The 26932-nt window shown below is 39.8% G+C and overlaps 1 protein-coding gene and 1 pseudogene across 1 annotated transcript in view; both read right to left on the bottom strand.

Moving 5' to 3' along the window:
- FAM13A (family with sequence similarity 13 member A) overlaps nucleotides 1–26932 on the bottom strand; it is a 306916-nt gene that overhangs the window by 67926 nt on the left and 212058 nt on the right. Inside the window, exon 7 of the mRNA XM_065878125.1 lies at nucleotides 10562–10603. Within this exon, the coding sequence (XP_065734197.1) occupies nucleotides 10562–10603 (42 nt within the window). The remainder of the gene's footprint in view (nucleotides 1–10561; nucleotides 10604–26932) is intronic.
- LOC136123711 (protein BTG1 pseudogene) lies at nucleotides 1637–10080 on the bottom strand (annotated as a pseudogene).

Here is a 26932-nt window from a genome sequence, read left to right on the forward strand (position 1 = left end):
TTTTGACCTGAACTTCTTTTTGCTTATTAAAAAGCACACACTGATATTTTTATGTTCCTTTTGGGGTGGGGTGGGGCGTAGGGAGGAGAAGATGAAAAAAGGAGAGGAAGAAAGAGACACGGAAATGACAACAAATGGGACCAGGTTCTGAGACTCCGAACTCTCTAACTCTCAAATGTGCACCAGAATCACCCGGGATCTTGTTCACACACAGATTCTGATACAGTGGGTCTAGGTCTAGGAAAGGGGACCTGAGATTTTTTATTTCTAACACATTCCCCAGTGATTCTGATGCTGTTGATTTGTGGAGGACATTGTTTAGCAAGGTTCCAAATTCCTGCAACTAAAATTCTTTTAGACTTCAGTGACTTAGATATCACAATTGCTGTTTTTAAAGATTCTAAGTTATGAAGGTGTGATTTGGAAAACATATGCTAATTGGAATGAATAAAAGGCAATACATCAACACTTCCCTCAGAGCTTAAAGAAAAATGACCTGAGCCATCTAAATCAGCCTGAAAGAGCCTTTCTCAGAATGCAAAATAAATGAATAAATCAATAATAAGACTAAGTAATTAAACCATATTGATTTTTGTTAATACATTTAGGTCAAATTTATGATAAATTTATATGTTTGTGTTTTTGTAATAGGCCTTTGGAATTTTTGGTATTACTTAGTGTGTCCATACTTCCATGCTTTTACAACAGAATTTTTCTAAAGGAAGTATTCTTTTTTTTTTTTAAATGCCAAGAAACAATTTATTATAGAGAGAAGAAAAATCTGTCATCCAAAATACAGAAATCTGTACAACTCTGCCACAGTCAATACACACGAACTGTACAAGTTCACACCAGTCCGTAACTCACCAAACAAACTATGACTAACAAGGTTCACAAAATAGATGGTGGTTTGTGGAAAAGACTTTTACCCAATTAAGTACAAGAGAAGTTACAAGCCAGACCTCCACTTTCTAAAGATAAGAAGTAGACTCAGTCTCAGAAAACTACAAGCCAGCAAATGTACAGAGAGCTGGCTGGTGCTAAGACCACACTTGAGATAGTGTCTTTTTCAAAGGCTGTTGCCACTGCAGATTCTGGTCACTTGCTACTTTCAAGGCCAAAAACACAATACAAGGTGTGACCATTTCCCCAGGTCATACTTACTAGTTTGTCTTATGTACATTTATATTTAAGAGCTAGGTAAAAGTCTTGTCATAAAATTTCCAGTACCACCACGTTTAAAATGTTGAGCTGCCAAAATGGATAACAACTTTAAGTGCCATAGTGCAAGTTCTACTGCAGAGAAAGGTTCTTTGAAATACAGATTTGCATTCAAGGGACTGATGTAAAAATTTAGGCATCGTGTCTGGGAGAAACTGAAACCACCCTAGGACTTCTCTCCCTTGCAAATAAGGTGATCATTTACTTGGACTCACAGGCTATTAAATCATTGAAAGGTACTGTCCAAACTATGGCACTGTCACTTAAAAAAATTTTTTAGCACTCTATTTTGTGCCAGATCTTCACAGCTGTGACATGGTTTAAAATCCATAATCCATCCCCCAAGAGGCGCCCACCCAAAGCAAGTATCAAAATTATCCATGCATTATAAGATGACCCATCCATAGACTATATCTTAACCTGATACAGTCATTATATTGTAGTGTTGGGAAGGGCTTGTTCCGTCCAAGAGAAGTTCCTCCTTACAGCTGATTCTGCTGTCTACCGTTTGCACGTTGGTCCTGTTGTGGGTGCTACCTCCTGCTGGTGAGGCTTCGTACAGCACACAGATGGAGCCATCCTCTCCAATTCTGTAGGACACTTCGTAAGGGTCAACCCAGAGTGTGAGTTCACTTGGGAGAAGCCTGCACAGCTCCTGACCGCTCAGTCCAATCGGCTGTGCTGCCTGTCCAATGAGAGGATCCATTTTATGGTTGATGGGAACACAACGGTAACCCGATCCCTTGCAGGGCTTTTCTGGGAACCAGTGATGTTTCTAATGTTCTGCCAGCAACTCCTGCAGGCTCTGGCGGAAGGACTGCAGCTGTCGCTCGCTCGTGAGCCCCTTGATGCGGAGGAACTTGGAGATGAAGGCCTCGTTGGCGGCCATCTTGCTTATCACGGTGTTGGCCCGGGTGTAGAAGGGATGCGCGGGGTTGGTCCCGGCTCACAGGTCAGAGGACTGAGAGAGAGAGAGGAAGGGAGGGAGGGAGGGGCGGACGGCTACAATTTTTCTCCTTTCTTCATAGTAAAAAAGTTATTTTCGAGACAGGAGGTGGCCAGAGAGAGGAAGAGACGAGTGACCGCAGCCTGGTCACAGCGCCCGGACCTCCCAGGCCACCGCCGCCTACGGCTCTGCAGCCTCCGAAGCTCCCAAGAGTTGCATTCCCAGCTCCGAGGGGCCTAAAGAAAGTATTCTGAAAAGAGAGTATTTTGCGTTGGGAATCAGAAAAGTGAAGTTCTGGTCTTGGCTCTGCAGTTAATTAGCTGCAATCACAGTCAGATTGTTGGTTAGCTTGGCTGCTTTGGGCTGGTTTCTTCATACAGAAAATGAAAGACTTGGTTCATGATCTCTGTGATTTTCTTTTAGCTCTAAAAGTTTATGACTATCTCAGTTTCAAGTTTATTGCCCTAAAGTTTAATTCATTACAAAAGGTTATAACTGCATATTTAGTTTTATGACAGTGTCAGTCATAGTTAGGGTTTATCAGATACCAAAATAGCTTTGGTCAGGTATCCAATCACCTCCACAGTTCCTGGGATGTGCTTAACAATTCATCAATAACAAGATTTCTAAGAATATTTAATGTCAGAAATAGGGCCTGCTTCCGCTGCTATAATCAGCTTACGGAGGTAATGTTAAGACACTAACAAAAAGACAATAAGCGAATAAGCTAAAGTGAAAGATAATGATTTTCTTCATCTACACGTAGCTTGTTTTCTATCCCCTGCAGAGGGCTAAGAATAACGAATGTTTTTTCAGAGCACTTGACTGATTTGCTAAGGAAATCTCTTACTTATGCAGTATAAACACCTGAATATGGAAGAATTCATTTCCTAATGTTGATAAAGCAAGTATTCAAAACTAAGATGAATAAGCAGACTCAGCATCACGGTCAATTTCATTACCCAAGCCTACTTAAGTGATGATGCAAATGAATGCCCTCCTGGTACGGTCATTCAAAACAGATTCTAAGCCTACTCTGAAATATATTCTATGATGCAGTTAAATATATTTAGTCTTTATTTCTATCAGCAAAACATTTCCAAAAAGTGATTATGCTCAGCAATGTTAGTCCATAAAACGTGCACGTGACAAGATGCACAGAATGCCTGTTGACGAGTGATTCTCTTATTAGATCTCTTGATGTGACATAAAGAAGCCTTTCAAATCTACTGAAACCAGACATCTTGAAGAAGGATGTGTTCTCTTTTTTCTGTCCTCTTACTTCAGTATATTCTCTTTGCAGTGGTGTATAAAATGTTGCCCGTAAGATGTTGTTTTGGTAGGAACCATTAGGTCTAACAGAATTATCCTTTTTCTCTAGAAGATAATATTTACATTCAAGTTTTTTAATGAGTAAGAATTTAAAAGACAATTATGTGATGCTTGTTTAAGCTTCAGGATGAGGATCCGGTAACTAATCATCAAACCAGAATAAACTCTTGTCTATTTAACAGAATACGGTATTTCTAGTATCATCTTAAAATACTAAAAGTCGATACACAGTGTCAACATTATAAGATGATTGTATAATGTAACTGTATAATGAATTTGTAAATGAAAACATTTTCATGATTTTAGTTCAATTCTCTACAGTGCCGTAAAACAAATACACTCAGTCCTCAATATTTATTCACTTTGCTTTAACTTTCAGTTATGATTAACACATGCAGAAATTTTAGGGAGCATTTATAGGTGTTTAGATTTTGACAAAAAATATTTATCCCCGCATATTTTTATCGAAACTCACACATACTATTCCTTTAAGTATTAGGACTGATTTGAAGAAATGAATTATTCTTCATTCCTATATCTTGATACTGTATTAAATATTTTCTAACAAATTAAACTGAGCCCATCCAAATGTCAAAATACATTTTGTACAGCTTCTTTAGGGCCCTGATTATGGGAGTTATCAGTTTCATATATTTAGAATGTTTTACATAAGAAGAAATTCAGAGGTTTATTTTAGTTTTTAGACTAAGGTCTTTATAAAGCAAAATAGAAATGAAATAGAGAGGTGACTACATATACTATACCCATTTATAGATGAGGAAATTGAGGTTCCGAGAGGTTTAGTATCTCACTCAAGTTTACACAGCTCTGATTCCATCTCATGTTATCTGGCTTCAGATATGTCCTTAATAAAAACATAATCCTTATTCTCAAATGATGCTGCTATTCACATAAATCTTTGGCTACACATCTATTTCTTTTCTTAGAATTAGAACAGATTATTAAAAGTACTTTTTGCATTCACATGGAAATTTCTTCTCAAAATTTATGCTTTCCAGAAAACCTTTTATTTCATCTAGGTTTTCATGTTTATCAGCATAAAATTGCATGAAGTATTTTTAAAAACTACTATACCCCTCACAGCAAACTTCACTTCTGATTATTAGTATTGTACCTTTTTTTTTTCCTTAAGTTTACCAAAGGTTTTCTTTTTTATCATTTTCATTTTTACTCTCAAAGAATGAGTTCCTGGATTCAAACATGAGTTCTGTTATTTTTATGTTTTCTTTTATTATTATTAAATCCTTTTGGGCTTCCAAGAAGTTGCTTTTCTTCCTTTTTATAACTTCTTATTCTGAATGTGTGGCTTGTTTACTTTCAATCTTTTGAAGAAGGTGAAGTTACCTCTTAAAAAGAGTTTAGATCTCATTCCACACATTTTTATATGTACTTTTCCTCTTTTTCTTCCAAATAGTCTGTTTCTATTTCCTATTTGAATTTCTTCTTCCCTTTAGGAGAGTTTTCATTGGTTGATTGGAAATTTTTTGTTATTAATTACACTGTGGTTAGAAGACACAACTTAATATTTCTACTCTTCAAGAACTTTTAGAGATACCTGAGTAATCTTTTAGAAAGTAGCAGGAATGCTTAAGCCATATTTGTAGGTTGTAAAGTTTAGTGTATGTGATGCTCCTATATTTTAAATCTTATTAATTTTATTAAATTCTCAGCGCTATTCATAATTTTTTGTTACAGACATATTGTGGTATATGTAAGTTCTATACTTCAAATGTGTTTGCATGTTTATCCTTGTTAACTTAAGGGTTTAAATTTATATGATTTGATACAATGCTAGTTTATACATACTTATTATTTTAACCTTTATATTTTTAGTATGGATTTTACCCAATAAAGTCTAGGTTTGTCCTGTTCAATGGATTTGGCTTTAAACTCTAGTTGTTCTGGTATTGATATTGCTATCTCTGCTTTTTTCTGTTCATGTTTATCAGAGATAAATCCTATATTATTAACCTTTCTGTGCTATTTTGTTTTAGGCATAGCTCTTTCGAGCCATACATAGTTCAAGCAGTCATTTAAAAAAATTACTTTTAGCTTTTATCAAAGAATTTAATCCATTTACACTTATTGTCATAGCTGATACATTTTTTCTAGTTTTATGTTTTTGCTTTATGTTTTATAATTTTGGAGCTTCCTTTTCCTTTGATTTCTGTCTTTGCTCTTATCTTCTGAGGTGATTTGGGATATACGAGTCCTACGCACAATTCTACTAGTTGTTGCCTCTACAACCCATACATCTGTGACTATTAAAACTGAAACGAAAACCCAAAAATCAAACCACCAAAAAGAAACCCTGAAACACCTGATGCCTGCTTCTACTCTCCTACCTTCCATGCAAGATAAGAAATTTAGAATTTCATTACTTTCTTTGGCCCTCCACTAATAATTATAATCAGGTTTCTACTTCTTAATTAAAAAAATATTTTGGGGGATTCACCTCTCAATTAGCTGGGTATATATTAACACTGATTTCTACTTCTATTTCTATTAGTATGGTTTTCTCCTTAGAATCATAATTTTCATGTTGGCTTTCTGATCTCTGACTTTCATATCTAACATTATTTCTCTCACAGCTTTTTCTTTACCCTTTATATTTTGGGAGAGCTTCTCAAGTTTCTCTCTCATCATGTACTTGATTTATTTTAAATACTTTCTGCTCTTTACTGCTTTCCAAAGTTTAAAAAATCTCTGCAAATACGTTTCTAGGCTTCTCTTTCCCTCATTTCAGCTGTTCTTGTGTGTCTCTAGCCTTTTAATTCTCAACTTATTCTCTCCTTACAGGTTCCTACTCATATTTCAAAGAGGCCGGTTATGTCCTTGAGCATTTTTGGAGAAGATTAGCACATATTACTTCTCAAGTTTTCCTCTGAATCATACAAAAAACAGTTTTCTGAAATTGTTTCTACTCTGAGTCCTCAGAGCAAGTCATCCTTTCCCCTAGCTTGTAATTTCTCTTTAGAGGTCCCAAATAGTTCTTTGTGTTTAGGGGTTCGTCAGGGGGAACAATCAATTCAGGCAGAGCCATTATCAAAAACCTGGCTGGGGGCTTCCCTGGTGGTACAGTGGTTGAGAGTCCGCCTGCCAATGCAGGGGACATGGGTTCGTGCCCCGGTCCGGGAAGATCCCACACGCTGCAGAGCGGCTGGGCCCATGAGCCATGGCCGCTGAGCCTGCGCGTCCGGAGCCTGTGCTCCGCAACGGGAGAGGCCACAACAGTGAGAGGCCCGCTTACCGCAAAAAAAAAAAAAAAGAACCCTACTCCCAGTGGAAATAACCACAGAAATCAAAACCTGGGCTTGGCAACACCGAAGACTTAGATAAATAGAAGTAGAACTAGCAACAGATCCCAACCAGATCTGACTGGATGCCACCAAAAGAATTCAGACAACAGGCTGCATGTGACACAGAAGAAAACCTACTGCAAGCTGCTTTCACGCTAATCTGAGCAATTGAGGTAGGGGCTCCTTTTCTGGGATTCCAGTCTAGACTAGGAAAGAGGCCAGGGTGTGGGCATCTTTGCCAATCATGTTCTGCACCCTCAGCACGCAGGTTCGTGTTTATTTGCGGCGATCTCACTAAGGGTTTGGTGTAACCGGTCCTTCCCTTTCATTCCCTTAATCACTTCAACAGGGCGGGTAATCTCTAATGAGCATCTGGGGAACAATGACACCTACTGTTTGAGCTACTGTAGCTGCAATAAACTTGCCACATGGGATGGTGGCAGGTGTAGATTTGTAGCTACTATTTCTTTCCTTTGCAAAAAAGGACAAATGGCTCTATGGTGAATTAGGTTAGGTTGGAGAAGTACTGGAATTAAAGAAGACAGTTCTTATCACAGAAGACTTCATCTAGAATGAGAACATCTGAGTGCATGTCTATTTATAAGAGGCCTACCTTACTACAGAAAAGCCTGAAGGCAGTGGAAACGTACAGTAGACTAACACGTGGTTCAGCCCTAGATGTCAGAATAGCAATCACAGAAACCGCAATTCTACAGGGTGAACGGTGGAGCAAGGTAATGACCGAAATGGCCCCTCTCGGTCTCTGTTCCTGTAACCGACCTCCCTACCCCCAGCCACAGGAAGGTCCTGGAACCTCCACTAGTGCACTGCAGCCTCTTGGTATGCTCTGCATCTCTACTCCAGACACAGACCCTCTCTTGCTGTTATAAATAATGCACCTTGTCTCCACTCCAATTGCTCGATGCCTGTCTGATCTACTGTATCTGAGTTCCTTTATAGAGCAGCTATTCTCCTTCCTCTGAAATGGGAGACCTGCTTTGCCCTCATCCTCTCTCTGTTTTGATTTGGTCTACATGAAGACTGCCAACTCCCAAACTTGCAGCCACTGAGATCTGCCATTCTACCTTATGTCGGACATCTCAGAATAAACCGTAAAACGGAATACCCCTCCGTTCAATACCCCATCTCCTCCGCCTGGCTGCCTGTGGCTGAATCTACTTCTGGTGAATACCCACCTCAGATGGGTCTCATCTCTTGATTGGGCCTTTCCTCCCCTGAAAAACCTGACCAATTAACACTGTCGATACATAATATTTAGTATTCAATATCCTTAGCCAGGGAAGATACCATTTTGTCACTACCAATCATTTTTTACTTTTCAAAGGCACAGAAAAAATTATTTTGGATTTAAAAGAGCCAATTTAGTTTTTCATCATGTCAATAAATCATTATGAAATTCATTAGTCATGTAATGACTCCCCTTTTCTAACACTGCAGCAAAGGAATTGTAATAAAGTTGGAGGGAAAGGAATAGAAGACAAGGACATTATAATAATTTACTTAAAATGTTTAAGCTCTCATTTGCTCCTACTAGAGGTAGTGCAAAAAAAAAAAAAAACCCCACTGATTTATACATTAAATTATCAGTGGACATGTTTCTGATTCTAGTCCCCAAATCTAGAACTTAGTCATAATTAACAATCGTGTTTTCCTTTTTTACTTGAATTCTGTACACTAGATTAACTCAAGAAAAGTCAATCTCAAACCAGCCATGCAAATAATTAAAAAAAAAACAGTTCAGGTTTTATCAATAGATTCTCCCTATTTCATGTCAAGTGGGTAAGAAAAAAAGCTAAATTAACTTGTACCAACCTAATTCTTACATAATTTTTAAATTATCATGTAATTGTATTGGTTGGCAGGAAACCAGGACGAATCAAATGGACCACCATGTTGTCTCAAACTGAAACCTCAGATGTTCCCCGCCTTGCCACAAAGTGATTACGCAACAAGCTTCAAGTAGCTAAAGGGCAGAGCACTACTGCAAACCAGTTAGTTGGCCAAGCCTGACTCCCTATGACACATTTCGGAACTGTGGTGGTTGAATTAAAGTCTAAATCTAACAATGAGACTATTGCAACAAATCAGCCTCAGAAACAAACAAAGTATTTATGTGATACCCTGACACTGCTTTTTTTTTTTTTAACAACATTATTGGAGTATAATTGCTTTACAATGGTGTGTTAGTTTCTGCTGTATAACAAAGTGAATCAGCTATACATATACATATGTCCCCATATCTCCTCCCTCTTGCATCTCCCTCCCTCCCGCCCTCCCTATCCCACCCCTCTAGGTGGACACAAAGCACTGAGCTGACCTCCCTGTGCTATGCGGCTGCTTCCCACTAGCTATTTTACATTTGGTAGTATATATGCCCATGCCACTCTCTCACTTTGTCCCAGCTTCCCCTTCCCCCTCCCTGTGTCAAGTCCATTCTCTAGTAGGTCTGTGTCTTATTTCCATCTTGCCCCTAGGTTCTTCATGACCTTTTTTTTTTTAGATTCCATATATATGTGTTAGCATACAGTATTTGTTTTTCTCTTTCTGACTTACTTCACTCTGTATGACAGACTCTAGGTCCACCCACCTCACTACAAATAACTCAATTTTGTTTCTTTTTATGGCTGAGTAATATTCCATTGCATATATGTGCCACATCTTCTTTATCCATTCATCTGTCCATGGACACTTAGGTTGCTTCCATGTCCTGGCTATTGTAAATAGAGCTGCGATGAACACTGTGGTACATGACTCTTTTTGAATTAGAGTTTTCTCAGGGTACATGCCCAGTAGTGGGATTGCTGGGTGGTATGGTAGTTCTATTTTTAGTTTTTTAAGGAACCTCCATACTGTTCTCATAGTGGCTGTATCAATTTACATTCCCACCAACAACAGTGCAAGAGGGTTCCCTTTTCTCTACACGGGACACTGCTTTTTAAAAAGTAGAATTCAAAATTGAGGAAAGGTTAAAAGAAAAACACAAAAAAAACTTCAGCAATTTAAACTTGAATTTATATGGTCATATTACTTTCAAATATAGTTTCTAAGCCTCTGAAGTGGGTAGGTAGTGAGGAAAGAAATGCAGCAAGTAAGAAAAGCCTGGTTCCAGGTTATTACTGATACCTAAGTGGGATGGTTCACTGAAAAATCACATCAATACAACAACTTCTTAGTCTGGAGGGAAGTGATCTCATCTAACATCTACTCTGATGTAAACTTACCTGTTTTAAGAGTTGTCATTCTGGCTTTATAAACTTTAGAAAAGAATCCTGAACTCTAAGAACTTGCCGAACATTAGTTTCACACTTCACTACTATCTAGAAAATGACCTAACGTAACCCAAGACTCCTTCAGCAAGTGAGCCTTCGGCTCAGAACCCGCCCCACCAGCATGTATGTGTAGAACAGCGATTTTAAAATTTAGGGTACAGCCTAATCATTAGGCAGATTTTGAAATTCAAATGGATAGCTTGACATCTTTGAATTTAAAACCAAATATCTTATTTTAGTCTTTTCAACTATGTTAAAATTTGTTCTAAGATTTCTTAAACAAAAGAGAAGAAAAATATAGCATGAACATTATGGTGAGGGATTCCAATAAGCTTAGCCTGGCCACAGCACAGAATATTCTATCGAAAAGAATTAACCTGGGCAAATAAACCCAAAGAAGCCTTAACCTTCCCCAATTCTCTGTAACAGACCAATAAAAATCAAATAAGTACCTCAAATAGAAAGGTGACATAGGTCTTTCATCTTCCTGCGAACTGAAAGGAAAAGAAAACTTGAATATAATTCCTGTTAATATCATAACATCTCAATTTTACTAAAACTCTGTTCCACCTATCACAATTTTTCTTTTGACACATTAGAGCTAATCTCACTATGGAGTAAGGTTAGTAAAATATACTCTACCTTGGACCTAGCCAAGGTCAATTACTTCTTCAAGGGAGACCAGCAAGAGAGGTTTCTTTCAAGATTAGCCTAAGGCAAAAGTAATTCACATCACCCTTTGAAGAGGAAGTTTTTTACTACCTTATTCTACAAGCCCAATCCAAGTATTCATATATTACACATAAACCCTTAAAATGATTACATACTCAATTATCTCAATAAAGCTAATTACAACTCATTAACATGAGATGAAAGTAAGACAGCCAACAAAATACTCCTGTTAAGTGTATATTACCCTAGCAATGAAATGCTAGGGCATCAGTAAACAACACTCATGCTCTTCGTTGTCTATAGTTACGCACAGTATTAATGAGGGTGAATAACATGAAAGGATACAAATGAAACTATAAAAAATAGTTTAAGGGACTTCCCTGGTGGCGCAGCGCTTAAGAATCCGCCTGCCAACGCAGGGGACACGGGTTCGATACCCGGTCCAGGAAGATCCCACGTGCCGCGGAGCAATGAAGCCTGTGCGCCACAACTACTGAGCCTGCGCTTTAGAGCCCCTGAGCCACAGCTACTGAGCCCACATGCTGCAACTACTGAAGCCTGTGCTCCACAACACGAGAAATCACCGCAATGAGAAGCCCGCACACCAAAATGAAGAGTAGCCCCCGCTCGCCTCGACTAGAGAAGGCTCGTGTACAGCAGTGAAGACGCAACGCAGCCAAAAAAATAATAGTGTAAGTTCCTCAAACGGCACTGAAGCAATGTGAAGCTTAATATAAAAATATTTAATTAAAAATATATACTATAGTAAAATATTTTTCCTTTCTTCTACATGTTTTTTTCTTCTGATAAATGACCTCAAATCAATGAAGGAGTCTCTCCCCTTCAGTGTCTACTGGAGTGGTCTTTGAACATTTCTGATTACACACTCACATAAAAATTTGTTTTTAAGCAGCTACTCCCCTTAATATATGACTGAGTATCTATTTATGTTAATTATGTGCATCATTAAACAGATAAAAGTAGAAATGTGAAGTATCAGATAAAATTAAGAAGTGCTAATATTTTCTTCTTGTACCCCTGTGGTATACCACAAGCAACATTGATGAAAAGAGAAAAATTTGCTTCAGTTGGTAATATTATCCTGGCAATCACCAAAAATCTTATTACAAGTTATAGTGTAAAACACACACACACACACACACACACACACGCAACCCTGTCCTGGAAGTTGAAAAGGTCTTAACATTTTAGTTGCAAGACGGCACATAAAATATGGCATACTGGGGCTTCCCTGGTGGCGCAGTGGTTGAGAGTCCGCCTGCTGATGCAGGGAACATGGGTTTGTGCCCCAGTCCGGGAGGATCCCGCGTGCCGTGGAGCGGTTGGACCCGTGAGCAATGGCCGCTGAGCCTGCGCGTCCGGAGCCTGTGCTCCACAACGGGAGAGGCCACAACAGTGAGAGGCCCGCGTACAGGAAAAAAAAAAAAAAAAAAATATGGCATGCTATTTGTCACTCTCTGATGATTTTGGTTTCCAACGTCAATATCGCTTCACTATTCTAGTGTTTATCTTGCGAAAGATTTTGTTTGTAACTGATTGTGCCAATTCTTCCCAAGTGAAAGGTAAGTGATGGATCAGCTTTATTCTTGACTCTATAATGTTAATGGGCTGAAGGCAAAGCTTCACAAGTTACAGGCACTAACACCTGGGAACTGTCCAGGTGTCCTGGGAAGAAACCACCTAGAGCAGCGCTATTACAGTAGTGACTGCTTTAAGCCAGACTGATACAAGGGGCTTACACATTTGACTTCAACATAGTCCTTGAAAACACTGAACAAATTATAAACATGTTAGAATTGGGTTTGTTTCCTAATCAAGGGTTCAGTGTCAAAGAGTACTAAGTGTGACCGACACTGTGCAAAAAGGCTGCAACAAAAAACCTATAATGATTTTACTATTATGGGAACATTGCCTCCATGTGAAACCGAGCGGGGCCTATGGGGCTCCCAGGCACAGAGGCCTTTCTGTTCCCCATTTCTTGTAGGCAAGACTCCAGCCTCCATGACCTTCCCTGAGTTCCAAAGGGCAGATTGGAACAGTTGCAAATCAAGGGAGGAGCTGCCGAGAAACCACATGAGGCAAGATTAAAGGGACCAGAGAAACTCATCAAGATTAGCAGACGGGCCACCTGAGACCCTGCACACACCCTAATCCTGTCAGCAACCCCACCCTCTCGAAACTCTGCAAAAGAGAGAAGAATGCAGGACTGTTACTGCCTCCATCCTTATTGCACACCCCTGACCACCAGCCCTGACCTCTCCCTATGCCCCAGGGAGGGGGCACAGTTCTTGAGGTGCTAGCCTGCTGTGTTCCCCTCTTTGCCTGGCAAAGAATAAACCCACCCTTGCTTTCTCCTCCAAAACTGTCTCTGTATCTCATTTCGGCATCGGTGTACGGGGAGCCAAGATTTGGGCCACACAAGTGTTATAAAATGAGCACTGCACTAAATACTTTTTTGCCCAGAACAGATCCTTAACTCTAACGTGTAACCAATTATAATGAAAATTAACAAGGGTACTTTAGTGAACATTCAATTAGCAATATGGTTGGTTTTCTTAGAATTCAGAAAATCATTTGGGAGATGATTTAAGGGTACAGAGTTCTGAACACAGCTGTTCATGTGCGTTGGCTAACACCTTTTGCGTGTGCCTGAAAATTTCCTTGTAGCCAACAGAGGCAATCAAAATCAATCTTTTCTCTCTTTACACCTTCTCTCCCTCAGACACTTATTCATCAGCCAGGTACCCTCAGGTGCTTGACATTAATTATCTCACGTAAATCCTCATAAAAACCCTCTCTGGTACTTGCCCCTCCCTTGAGAGCAGCAGGCTCAGAGAGGGCACACAACTTAACCAGGTCACACAGCCAGTGCTGTGCAGACAACAAACACACTTTTGTTGTTTACTACCTTGCCTTCAATTTTAACTTATCAAAATATTCTGGAGTGAATGTCCTCATTCTGGCACAAGATCTTGTGGACTTTATAATTTATAAGCTCCGTGTCACGCTTCTGATTATAGCAACTACACCGACCTCAGTCAAAGTCCATTCACAATGCGTTATGCCTGATAGTGTGTACAAGGTGATTAATTTATTAACATGTATTGGCACCATGTCAAGAATGTCTCGACAGAAACACAAGTTTTTAATCATGAGCAAATATTTTTCAGGCTGCATTTGTTTAAGGTAAATGTGTCAATGAAAGACAAAAATCAGAAGTTCTTAATTTGGATATGTCCCTGAATTCTGAGCAGTTATAAGTGTTCCAAAAAAGAAAATGTAAGCGCTGTTATTTAAGTAAAATGAAACAGACTCCGCAGTAGATTTGCTTACTCAGTAGCAGTCAACAGGGCAGCAATCCATGCACAGTACCCAAGAAGAACAATATAATTTGAAAAGAAAACGAGGATAAATAATTAATTTTGACACTTAATTAGCCTATTTCTTTTTTCCCTTTCATAAAAGTACCCTTGCCCGGGGTTTAGTAATGTAATCTTGACAACAGTATAAATTATGAAACAACTAAAGCATTGATTTCAAATTGATTAAGTCAATTAATTCTAAAAATCAATTTTATGCATTGACTTCACAGGCAATTTGAAGGAAAAATGGCCAAGGACAATTCTTCCAAATAGAACAGAGAAAAGAAACGTTTCCATAAAATTTACACACTGGAATGCAAAACATTTGAAAATATCACCATTTCTACCTCTGTGCAAAATGAATATTGGACTATTATTATATGTCCCCAAACACCTATTTATAGAGATATTTATGCCTGTTCCTAGCTTTACATCAATCTCAGACATGTCCAACGATATTAACTGAGTTGTAATTTTTTCCCTAAATTTTAAATTGGGAATTAATTCAGATTTACTTTCAATTTTTAAAAATAAGCACATGTACTATGAATGAAGAGGGGAGTGCGTGTCATGAAATGAAGCCAATGACAAACCGTAACAACCTGGAATTCATTCAGTTTCCTCCTTGGTTACTAGTATAAACCCCATGTTTTAATTCTTTCCTGTTTGCTGACTCAGAATAATAGCCAAGTTTAAGCAGCTAATTAGTTTGCCTTTTTTTTTTTTTTTTTAAATTTAAATACACTGAGAGATTTGGGCAATCACCTCATGTATGTCAGGCCACTGGGTGCCTAATGTCCTCAGACATGGGCTGTTATAGTCTCTCAAAACAGCTACCTGTGGGAAGGACATTTATCAAATAGACCCAAGTAACAGTCCACAGCTAAGAAGCTACAACTGAGAAGGGCAATAACAGACTGGAGGGTTTTAGTGGGGGCCTAACTTACCTTTTTTTTAAATTTAATTTTTATTTTATATTGGCGTTTAATTGATTTACAATGTTGTGTTAGCTTCAGGCCTACGGCAAAGTAATTCAGTTACACATACACATATATTCATTCTTTTTCAGATTCTTCTCCCATATAGGTTATTACAGAATACTGAGTACCGTTCCCTGTGCTATACTAACTTATCTTTTTATGCGGTTCAACATTGGTTGAACATAAAGGCACATGAACGGATGACACCCAGACTTACAATCTCTTCCCAAGCTGCACTCAGGTCTAAACTGAAGCCACAGAATGCAATCCCTATCAATTTAATTACACAGCAAGCTAACCGACATTGTGAAAAGCACGGCGTTTTCCGTGTCTAAGAAAAACCAAATACTCTTGGGAGAATTCCCAGCCTGAGGTATTCAGAACGGACACTCAGTTACTGGATCAAACCACCATTCCATTCAACTCCCTTCTGAACTGTCCTGATAAATGTTCCAATTAGTCCAACTTTCTAATTGGTTAATGTGGCTGGCTACCCCCAAATGAACATAATCTGCATACTGGGCTACATACTTTACATTTTCAAGTGATCTGAGCTACGAGAGATAGTTTGTAAGTGTTCCTTGGGTACTGAAAAGTACAGCAAAATAGGTAAAGGCTAAGGAGTAGGTTCCATTCATTGAAGAAACTCGAAAAAACATCTACTGGGGCTTAAATACAAACAAACAAACAAACAAACAAACAAAAAACCACAAACAGCCAAGGGGAGAGAGAAAGGGAGGGCCAAGTGAAAGGACAAAATTTAAAGTATTAAGTAAACGTTTTCTCTGGAATTCAGGTTTTTCCCTCATATTGCAACAGAGTGTACTAAGTGGAAGAATTTTCATAGATTAATTTTCTTGGAGGACGATGAGGTGAGTGGAATTAGCACATTTTCTTTCCTTCCTTCCTCTGCAAAATATAAAGTGCCATGCTGGAGCCTTTTGATTTATCCCCAGTCTCAGGCATTAACATTCATAACCCTCCATTTATAGCATTTACACCGCTCCATTTGGGGTGTGATGTAGCAGCTGGCGTTCCGCTGCTCAGATTTTTGGTTCAGCTCCATTCAGGAGGAACACGGTAGAAAACAATCTCCCTGTTCCTTTCGGAAAACAAGTCAGTTTTGGAAAACAGATCAGTTCATAGCTAAGTGTTTGCCCCTGTAATTTCAGGGGGCATTTTTGTCGATGGATGTATACTTCTTTACTATAAACCCAAGCAACTTTGTTTCCAGTTTTATTACTTGTATGTTGTAACTAAGAATGCAACACCTAGCTGCCAGTAGAAATAAAAACAAACCATTGAAGTTCAAGAGCAAATATGTTTTCCTGACCAAAGGGTAATGCAAAGAGCTGAAATGTTAATGTTCACAGGACTGGAAAGTTTGGCGAACACCAAGAGGTATTACACTTCGGAAGCAAAACCAATCAGAAGACTTCCAAACAGTTACAGCTTTCCCTCCAATAAGACAGGAAGATATTTCTACCACCTTCTTCAGTGCTTAGGAGAAACTTGAAATATATTGTTAGGGGATGAATTGTGTCCCTGCAAAAAGACACTTTGAAGCCCTAACCCCCAGAAACTCAGGACGTGATCTTACTTGCAAATACAGTCTTTAGAGAGGTGACCGAGTTAAAGTGAAGTTACTGTAGCGGGCCCTAATTCAATATGACCAGCGCCCTCATCCACAGGATATTTGCACACAGGGAGCATACGTTGTGAAGACTGGAATTGTGTTGCCACAAGCCGAGATCTCCAGGAAGCGAGGAGAGAGGCAGGGTCTTTAGAGGGAGCACAGCCCTAGCCAACATGTAAATCTGGGACTTCTGGACTCCAGACTGTGAGACAAGAAATTGCTGGTTTTCTGGGCTACCCTGTTTGTGGTACTTCGTCACGGCTGTGCTGGGAAACTAATATATCTACTAAAAAAATGGTTTTTTTCCCCAAATCCGGAATTAAGAACCTGCAGAAAGTGTCTCCATCTCATGTAAAGGTTGTGCTCTGGAAATTCATTTGTAGCGATGCTAAAACTAGAATGGATTTCCCACACTGACATGAGGATTCGATTTCCAGGCCCGTACTAACCTCTCGTTCAAATAAACTATCGTCAGTAAGCAGTCCAGAGTCAGTGTTTTGAAAAACTTTGGCCACGATCCAGTTAGAAACACATTCTACATCATGATAGTACACAGACACATAAAAGGGACACATTTCATAAAATTATTCTTACTTTGGATGTTTTCTATTTTGTTATACTTCGCTTTATATAAAACACTGGTCACAACCTGCTCAACTGGTTTTATGACCACCAACAGGTCATGATCCACAGGTGAAAAACACTTTGCGAAAAACACATCTCCCTGGCTTGATGTGTAATTAATACTCAGTGACTGTTGCTGAATTAAGATCTATGTTCTCATAGGACAGAGAACAAACACTTTTCTTCTCTGCCCCACTGCCAGAATCAGCTCTGGGCCAAAGGAGTACAGATTTTGGTTGAGCCTGGATGGCACAGAAAATCAGAGAGGAAGCGGGTCCAGATATGCCCAGCAATGGACGTGAGAATGTTGTTCTAGATGACCGTGGTGGAGCTGACAGAGGATTTCCAGGTCTCTCTCTCTCTCTCTTTTTTTTTTTTTGAATTTCATTTCAATTTATTTACATATTTTTGAATTTTATTTATTTTTTATACAGCAGGTTCTTACTAGTCATCCATTTTATACACATCAGTGTATACATGTCAATCCCAATCTCCCAATTCATCCCACCACCAGCCCCGTCTCCGCTTTCCCCCCTTGGTGTCCATACTTTTGTTCTGTAAATCTGTGTCTCTATCCAAGTCTCTTTTAAATATTCTTTTCCTGCTTATACCACAGGATGGTGTCAAGGACACTCAGGGACCCCCGGTTTTTTGTGTTTTTTTTTTTTCGATTCCTCCTTACTTTGTGACCACAGCATTCTTTATCACCTATATTTTGGTCTCTTCAAGTCAAAGAACTATTATTCTTGGAGGGAACTAGGGAGCATCTCATTCTAATTCAATCCCCCTCCCCAGCTAGTTCTAAGCGTGGATGCCCTTCTGATGACCACCTTTCAATCTCTAGGGAGTTGGAGGGGGTGGTGAGGGTGTGCGCTTGTCAGGGAAGGGGAGTTAAGTTTTAAGCAGGGAGGGGTGGGATTGCTTCACCTTCTACCTCTTTTGTATCTTTCCCTACAGTGAGAAGGTCACCAGGAAACTATTACTACCTGTGGACTGGCTGACACAGCCAAGAGCCTTACATTCCACTTTACAGGGGAACCTGGCTGGAGATGTGTTTAGAAGTCACAGGACAGAATCCTCATGCCTGTTACAATATTTGAGTTGTATTAACAGGCCAACTGCTCTCCTTAAAAAAAAAAAAAAAGTTTATCCCTTACCTCCCCACGTGGTCAATCACCAGACTATGTTGATTTCATCTCAGAAAGAGACAAGTCTTCTGAATCTGATCTTTCCTTTCCATTTCCACTGCCGTAGTCTTTCAGAGGGGCAGTACTCTTTTTCCCTGCCATCCAGAGCAGTTTACCCTTAATACCCCCACCAGATTTATCCCCCTAACCTAAAAGCCTCCCTGCTTCCCCTTTGTCTTTGGGGTAAAATCCAGATGTCTGAACCTGGCACAAGAGTCCTCCCAATCTCAGGGCAGTGAGCCTCTGTCGACCTCTCACTGCACTTTCATAACTCTGTCTGTACGTGCTGTTCCCTCTATCTTAAATGCTTCCACCACCTCTCTCTGCCTGGTAAATACTTCATCTCTCAGCTCAAATGTCATCTAATCTGGGATGCCATCTCCATCACCCTGGAGAGGGGAGTGGCTTCTCCCTCCAGGCTCCCGGACGCTGTTCACAGCCATGAGCCAGTGCTTAGCAAACGACGCCGAAGTTCCTTAGTTTGGATGCCTGCCTCACCTCCTGGATTTGTCTTTACGTTTGTCCCACCAGCACCTAGCAAGGTACATTCCGGGTGCTCAGTCAGTGGCTGTGTCATCAAGACCATTCTGAGTGCTGACACTACCGTGTGATTACATATTTTAAAAACATATAATTTGTAAAATTAATTTTGCCAGCCGGAAGCATTCTCAGAGAGTTGTATGTTGATTAGTTTATCTTCTTCCCTGCGATTCCAAACTTAATGGAAGTGCAACTGTGCCATGGGTTTTCTCCCACCCTTATTTAGAAAAGAAAATTAATTTTCTCCCACTGCACGGAGGGGGAGCTCTGCCACTGTGCCAGTAATATAAACCCTGTACTTTCTGCAGGGTACAGTGAGCCCAGAAAAGGATTTGTTCAGGCAAGGCAATGTTTGAATACGGCCTTGCCACACACTCTATCTGTTTGTTCTGGCTTGAGAGCAGGAAAAGAAATTTTTTTTTTTCTTCATTGCAAACCCAAAGGTTTGGGTGGAGCTTAAAGAAATTTTTGGTTTAGTCACGAAACTATTTTCAATGCAGCTGGAAGCTCTGATTTGTTTTTGAGATTCTTGTTCAGCAGACTGACGCGTATCATTATTATAGACAGAGCAATACCGCCTTAGGGAGGCAGTAGTTTAGAATGTAAAAACACAGTAACTTTCTTTTTGAGGGGGTTGATATTAGTGGATAAGAGAATACTTTTGGAACATTAGCAAGTCAGTTAAAATGCTTTCTAATCTTTAGATACTGAAACAGAAGCAAAAGAACAGGGGGATACGTGCAGAAGGGAAGAAGGAAACAGGAAATTGTGTTTTTACTAAATTCTTTCAATGATTCCCTTTATTATAACATTCTTAATGGCAGGTATATAATTTCCCCAGTCGTTAACTCTGAATGCGGATTTCTTGAGGCAGGCAGAACTGTGCAGAAAGCAATGCGAATTCGCCTGTCACCTTCCAGCCAGTGAACCCTCCCCCTGCCACAGGAGGGCTCTGTACAGAAAGAGGAGTCAAGGACGTGTATCTACACTGCCGTGATTTTACACAGGTTTGCAGGAGGACGAGTGACCGGCGAGTGTACAAAGGTTGACGTCCACCCAGGCTTGAGCTCTGTGAGCTTCCAAAACCACGGCCAGTGCTCATTCAGCCCTTTTTTGAGTGTCTACTGCTTATCAGAGCCTATGAGAGGGGCTGGAGATACACAGGCTATTAAGATATGGGCTCCACCTTCCCAGAATTTATAGGCCAGCCGAGAAACAGAAACTTGACATCTGACCATTATCATAAGAAAAGGGATCCAGAGCTACCACGTACTGAGAGCTCTCCCTAATAAGCCAGGCTTTGGGCTGAGAGCTTCATGTACATTATCTCACTCAATCCTCAGTGACATCTTTGGAGGAAGGTATTACTCACCAGCTTTTTCAAAGAAGAAAAGTAAGTTTTAGAAAGGTTAAGCAACTGGTGGAAGGTCACGGAGCCAGGTGGGGCTGAGATTCACATCCCGAATCTCGGGTCTGTGGAAGCCAGAGCTCCAGACCTTGAAGTCAGAAGCTCGGTGCAGACCCGCATGTTAGGGGAGCTTAGGGGACGTAAGTGACACTGGGAGTGAATTGTGCGGGTCACACTGGAAAAAGATAGTGGACAGGAGAAAAGTTCTCCAACAAAGGCCGAGGATGTGTGAAGGCGTGAGGAAGCACTGCAGGGCTGTGCCAGGCGGCGGCACTAGAGGAACTGAGAAAGACACAGAGACAGACACGCACGCACGCACGCACGCAGAGGCAGGCACTTGAGTTTTCACCAAGTCGAGGAGTTGAAAATGAAGGAGAGTCCCTTACAAAAACACAGTAGAGTTTATCAATGGTCTCCTCTGGCTGGCTTTTGGTTCCTAATTTTAGTTTCAGGGGCTATTTTAACCTAGACAGCGAAGTTACATTCCTTCCCATCGTCATTTTGCTGACAGCAAAACTACTGAGGTATCATCTTAAGGTTTTCCTGAACCCTACTTAACTTTTTCTAGTGTTTTGGTTCCATTCAATGTGATCTGAGAAAAGCAGTTCAGTTCTTCATTTTTATTTCTAGGAAGTTCAAGTGTTCTGATTTTTATTCTTAATATTTGATGAGAAGATGCCATGTTTTCCTGACCCCAAACCTTAAAAGGTTTTCATAGAATGTATCCTGTGTCCCTTCCCTCTCCCCTCACCCAGTATTTTTATTTCTTTTACTGGGGTCACTTACTTTAAAAAATCAACTTCTAGGGCTTCCTACTATTTCTTTTTACTACACGCGTCCCCACTATTTCCCATCAATATATCTTTTTTATGCAAGAAATAAAATCCGTTTCCACATCTGGCTTCTTGATGATCTGTTATAATGTAGTATCTAGAAAAGGCGAGTCTATAGAGACAGAAAGTAGATTCGTGGTTGCCTAGAGCTGGGAGAGGGGGCTTGAGGGTGGCTTTGGTCAGTCTGGGCTGCTATAACAAGATACCACAGGTCGTTTGGGCTGCTATATCAAGATACCACAGGTTGGGTGGCTTCAACAACAGAAACATTTACTTCTCACGGTTCCAAAGATTGGAAGTCTGAGATCAGGGTGCCAGCGTGGCAGGTTCTGGTGAGAGCTCTCCCTGGCTTGCAGATTTCCACCTTCTTGCTATACCTCCATGGATGGGGGTGGGTGGGGAGATTGTGCTCTGATCCTTTCATCTCCTTGTAAGGGCACCAATCCTATCTTGGGAGCTCCACCTCTACGGCCTCATCCAAATCTACTTACCTCCCAAAGGTCCCACCTCCAAATACCATGACACTGGGGATTAAAGCTTCAGCATATGAATTTTGAGGGGCACAAACATTCAGCCCACAGTAGGGATTGAGAGGTAAAGAGCACAGGGCTTCTTTTTGGGTGACAGAAATATTCTAAAATTGACTGTCAGTGACGGTTGCAAAACCTTGTGAATATACTAATAACCATTGAATTGTATACTTTAAGTAGGTGAAGTGCACGGTACGTAAATTATATCGATAAAGCTATTACTGAAAAAGTTATTTCTGGTTCTTGTTAAGGGAAGAATAAATCGTGCTTTTAAAAGGTTTCATATAGTACAAACTATTTTTTGCCAGTTCATTCTATCATCACATAAATATATAAGTATTACAAGAAAAACAGGGTAAAAAGTTTTGAGAGTTTCAAGGAATTTGATTCTATGGTATTTGCAGTGGCCCTTCCCACAAATCATGCTTTAGGTCGCTTCCTACTACTCATCCAATACAATGCAACGGCAGAGCGTCACCTTAAGTGTAAAGCACTCTCGCTTCAAGGAACTGAAAGATAATGCAAGTGTAAGAGTAACAAAATCAGAAGGAAAGCAACATGCGACTACTCTTTACGTGTGAAGAGTTAGCATTCACAAAGAACTATAATATTCTTTAACTACAAAATTTCTCCTCTAAGTAAGTGTAGTAGGTATTATCATCCCATTTTATAGGTGAGGAAAATGACCTGCCCAAATTCACATGGCTAATTAGCTGTCAGCGTCTGGATATGTTTCTTGACGGCAAGTTTATTATCTTTCCATCGCCTTCCCCACTGTTTAGTGCTGACTCTCTAACACCTCTCCTTCTTTCAGTGGCTTAGACAGGGTGATCTCTGTAAAATTTAAGAATATCCTTAGGTAAGGTATGAAGGTATCCTTAACTAAGGTATGAACCTTAGTTCATACTATCTTCTTTATCCGGAGTAATTAGCAAATATTGAAACTCCAGGGGTACTGCAACCACCACATGAGAGTAGAGCCCACAGAGGTCTGTCTTGTTCTCAATGATTCTCGTTACTTCCAAATACAAACCACACTGGTGATGAGTCTAAGTTCAGATATTCAACCCCAGAAGGGTTAACCCAGACTTGAGGCAAGGCAGCTTTTAACTCCCTTTTAGACTGTGTTTGTGGGGGGGGGGGGAGGGGCAGGGAGTGCTATCAAAGTGCCAACAAGTTCGGAATAACGCGGGTTTAAGAGATAAATTAACTGAAGGAGTCACCACCACAAGCAGTAGAGGGCTCTCTAACATCAGCCAGAAGACTCACAAGCAGGACCATCATTGCCTGGGTTGTTCCCTGGTTAAATCCCACATCATCCCCATGTTCCCAGTGTTTACTTGTTTGCTAAAGGACATTCTAAAAACCAGTGCTTAGAAAGACCAGATGAATTCTGCTGATAAGAAGATTCAGTGAAATTTTCCCATGCTGGATCACTAATACATGTTAACTAATCCTGTTGCTATAAACCTTCTTAAAGAGCCATTGCAATTTAGAAGTATGGTGTGTTTCACCATCATAAAATGAATATTCAATAATGTATGTTGAATATCGTAATTTTCTAGGTAGAGTAATGAAAAAGAGAGTTACACTGACATTGTTAATCTCAGTTTCCCACTTTGATAAATAAACCACGGGAAAAAAGGGATGCTAGACATGTGAAAACAGATGTCAATGCATTAAAACCAAAGGAATCTAGATTCATCACTAGCGCTCTTAACGTCACCCTCCATCATTAGTCTTTGTGGATAGAAGATGAGTTAGTGACTCTTTGAAAGTTATTCTAGCAAATCAAAATCCTGCTGTGAAGCTGAGAGTTTTGTCATAGACATAAGAGTGAGTGAAGACTTTGTTTCTTAGCCTACTGAAGTCTTTCTATACATAAAATGGAGATCCTTACCTACAGATCCATAATCTCTAAGGGAAAAAAAGCCAATGGAATATGAATCGTGCAAAGAGTCTGAGGTCTAAGTAAAGCCTAGAGTCTGATAAAACATACTATCTCTTTAGTGACACAGGGTAAACTTAAGACCTGAGAAAAAAACGTTTATTTCAATTCTTAATAGAGTTTCTCTACTTATTTATGCTATTATTTTATTTCTTTGGAAGAACTTTTTCAGTTGGCAAGAATCTCCATATAATGCTATACAGTGCAAATATTTCAGTATTTCTAAAAGTAATTGGGATAATTTAACCATCTCAAAAGACATATAGGATCCATCGTTAATTTAAGCCATTTGAAGTGAACTTTAAGAACTGAGTCCTTCACTCTATAGAGGGTCACATTTTCAATATTCAGCCTCTGCAGTTTTTCTACAGATCATGAGTTTCTGCATAGTTACTCCCACCCTGGAAAGTCTGCAAATGATAGTAAGTTGTAAACAGACAGCAAATACATTAAAGCGAACCCAGGTACTTATTTCCTTCTTAGCCTTCGACCTCATCTGTTAGTCTCATCTTAGTTACAGATAAGCAGTAACAGATTTATCTTCTACATACTTTCACAACATGCTAAGAAAGGCTAAAAAGTCACTCATGGGAATTATAAGCTAAGTAGACGCTGAGATGCAAACGTGCCATCTAACAAGACCATATGCTTATATGAAGTTACGTAGGGTGATATTATCCACGCAGGTGCATCTCTATTATTATGCTAATTGTACTCTCCATTACTGGATTCACCACAGTAATGTAATTGTCACTGTCTGGTAACGTGTCTGCACCCTCACTAGCATGTGACCTCTCTGAAGCAGAGTTGTGTCTTAATTTACTGGCAGTACAGGGTAGTGTTCGGTCATAAAGAAAATATTAGAAAACCCTGTAAGTATGTTTTGTTCTAATAGGTAACACCGACCGTCTAGTAAATGAAAGCATCAATTATGACAGAGACACCTCACGTAAGGTCCTGATATTAAATATGTTATTTGGGGATGTTGAATAGTATAGTGTTTGCATCTTACATCCTAACACCTGCTGTCAATGGCTTTATACAAGCTATACTCATTAACCGGAGTTTAGATCAGTGTTTCTCTGCGTGGACCATTTGTACCAGATTTGCTTTCAGGAAGCTTGGTAAAATGTTGATACTTTCCCTGTCACACCCAGATTCAGATTCAGTAAGTCTAGGGAAGGAAGGCAGCAGGAAGAAGCTGATTTTTAAAAATAAGGTCCCTAGGTAATTCTCATGCACCTAAAGAATGAGAGGCATTGGCCTCTCTGCTCAATACAAACATGAGTGAGCGTGAGTTTCTCTAACTGGTATTTAAAGCTATTCTTTCCCTCACCCTCTTTTAATTCAGTTTCTAGCCCCTCGGTGCTCTTAAAGAGAATGGAGCAAAGCGTTCATCCCGTCAGCCGGCATGCGCACCACGAGGCTCTGCGACTTTCCTGTTCCGGGCGGGATAACAGTGCGGGCAGTTGGCAACAGTCATCTTTACTAGAGGGTCACAGAAATCCTTGGCCACAAATGCTGAATTGGGCTCGGAAGAAGCAATCATACATAGGAACAGGAAAGTGTTCTGCGTGAGCACTTAAATTCACAAGAGATCCATAACGAAGTGAACAACACAAACCTACCGGTTCCTTGCCTTCAAGAGGTACATAATCACAGGCAAGCACAGGCTGGAAGTTAAGCATTGCAGGTAATCCATCCAATTAAGCTCTCAGAAACAGGGAGACAGTGAATGCACTGATCAGCAGTCTTGAATGCAAATTCAAATTATTCCTCTTACGTAGGTTTATTAGTAAGGACTAACAGAGCAAAATAATTTTGGAGGAAATTACGCTGATTCTATTTTAGCTTTCATCAACTTAACTCTCTAAACAATATTTTCGCTGAATAAAGATCTGTTTGCTTCTTAACGGTGATTATATCAGAGAGCAGCTTATTACAGAGTTCAGTAATAGCCAATATGCTTATCTAGAAAGGACTTGCTTAAGACACTTAAGAACTGACACCATTATAAGATAAAACAAGGTCCCAACTTTAAAGCTGGAAACCAAATGAAGACTCCGAAAAGTGTACATTAGTTTTTAGTCCCTCGCAAGTTTCAAGCATGTGGACATTTCCACTGAAGTAATAGAGACAAATTTCAGATCTATCCATAAATCACTCTGTGCTCCCTTGGGTTGGGTTATCAATTTTAGAAAAGGAATTCTAGGGACACCCCCATCAAGTTCCCATTACAATGCACTTGTCCTTACAGTGAAAGGAAAACAACTACACCGTTTTATCTCACAGGGTACATCTGCAGGAACCGTTTTCCAAACGAACCCTCGATTTCTGTATACCTTATTTTCATGTTAAAACATGAACATCCAGTAAAATACGGGTGGCATGGTTTTTCAAAATAAAATTCATTTTTTTGTCTAGGTTTTCTTCAATCTTATAGATAAACCACATTCACCATTTGACTTTTAAAATCACTTCCACTAACAGTTTTCTTAAAGGAAGCATTTACATGGAATCAAATGTGATGCATGTAGAGCAGGTGCAGCGGAAGCAGGATAACATGATTGGCAAAAGTAATTCTAAAAATCCTAAAACACGACCCTAGGAAACTCAGACTTCCTTCAAGCCTCGGTTTTCCTGCTGTGCAACTGGAGGGCTGGACTCCATCACCACGGAGGTGACTTCCAGCTTCAACATTCCGGGATACCTTACTCACATATTAGTTCACCAGCAGTGTTCCTTTTAACAAGCCCTTTGTTTAAATTTACCTTTTTCTGCATTGGTATAATAACTCTTCCACCTCGCCCTCCGCAATCCATATTACAATCATTAATGAACAGAACAGCGCCTTGTGCTTAATCATTCTTACAGAGCAGTTTTTTTTTGTTTAAAGATGTCACCTGTGTAATAAACCTATCTAGAATTGTTCATGGGGAAATAATAACCTTACCGTTTATGTCCATGTATTATAAAGTACTTATTGATAGAAAATCCTTGCCTAGATCTGAACTCCAGCAGACAGGGCTCCTAAGATGCATTTTTAAAAGGTCTTTAGCCTGTCGACATCCTTCAAAATGAG

Source organism: Phocoena phocoena, chromosome 5 (genome assembly GCF_963924675.1).
Source record: "Phocoena phocoena chromosome 5, mPhoPho1.1, whole genome shotgun sequence".
Classification (NCBI taxonomy): Eukaryota; Metazoa; Chordata; class Mammalia; order Artiodactyla; family Phocoenidae; genus Phocoena; species Phocoena phocoena.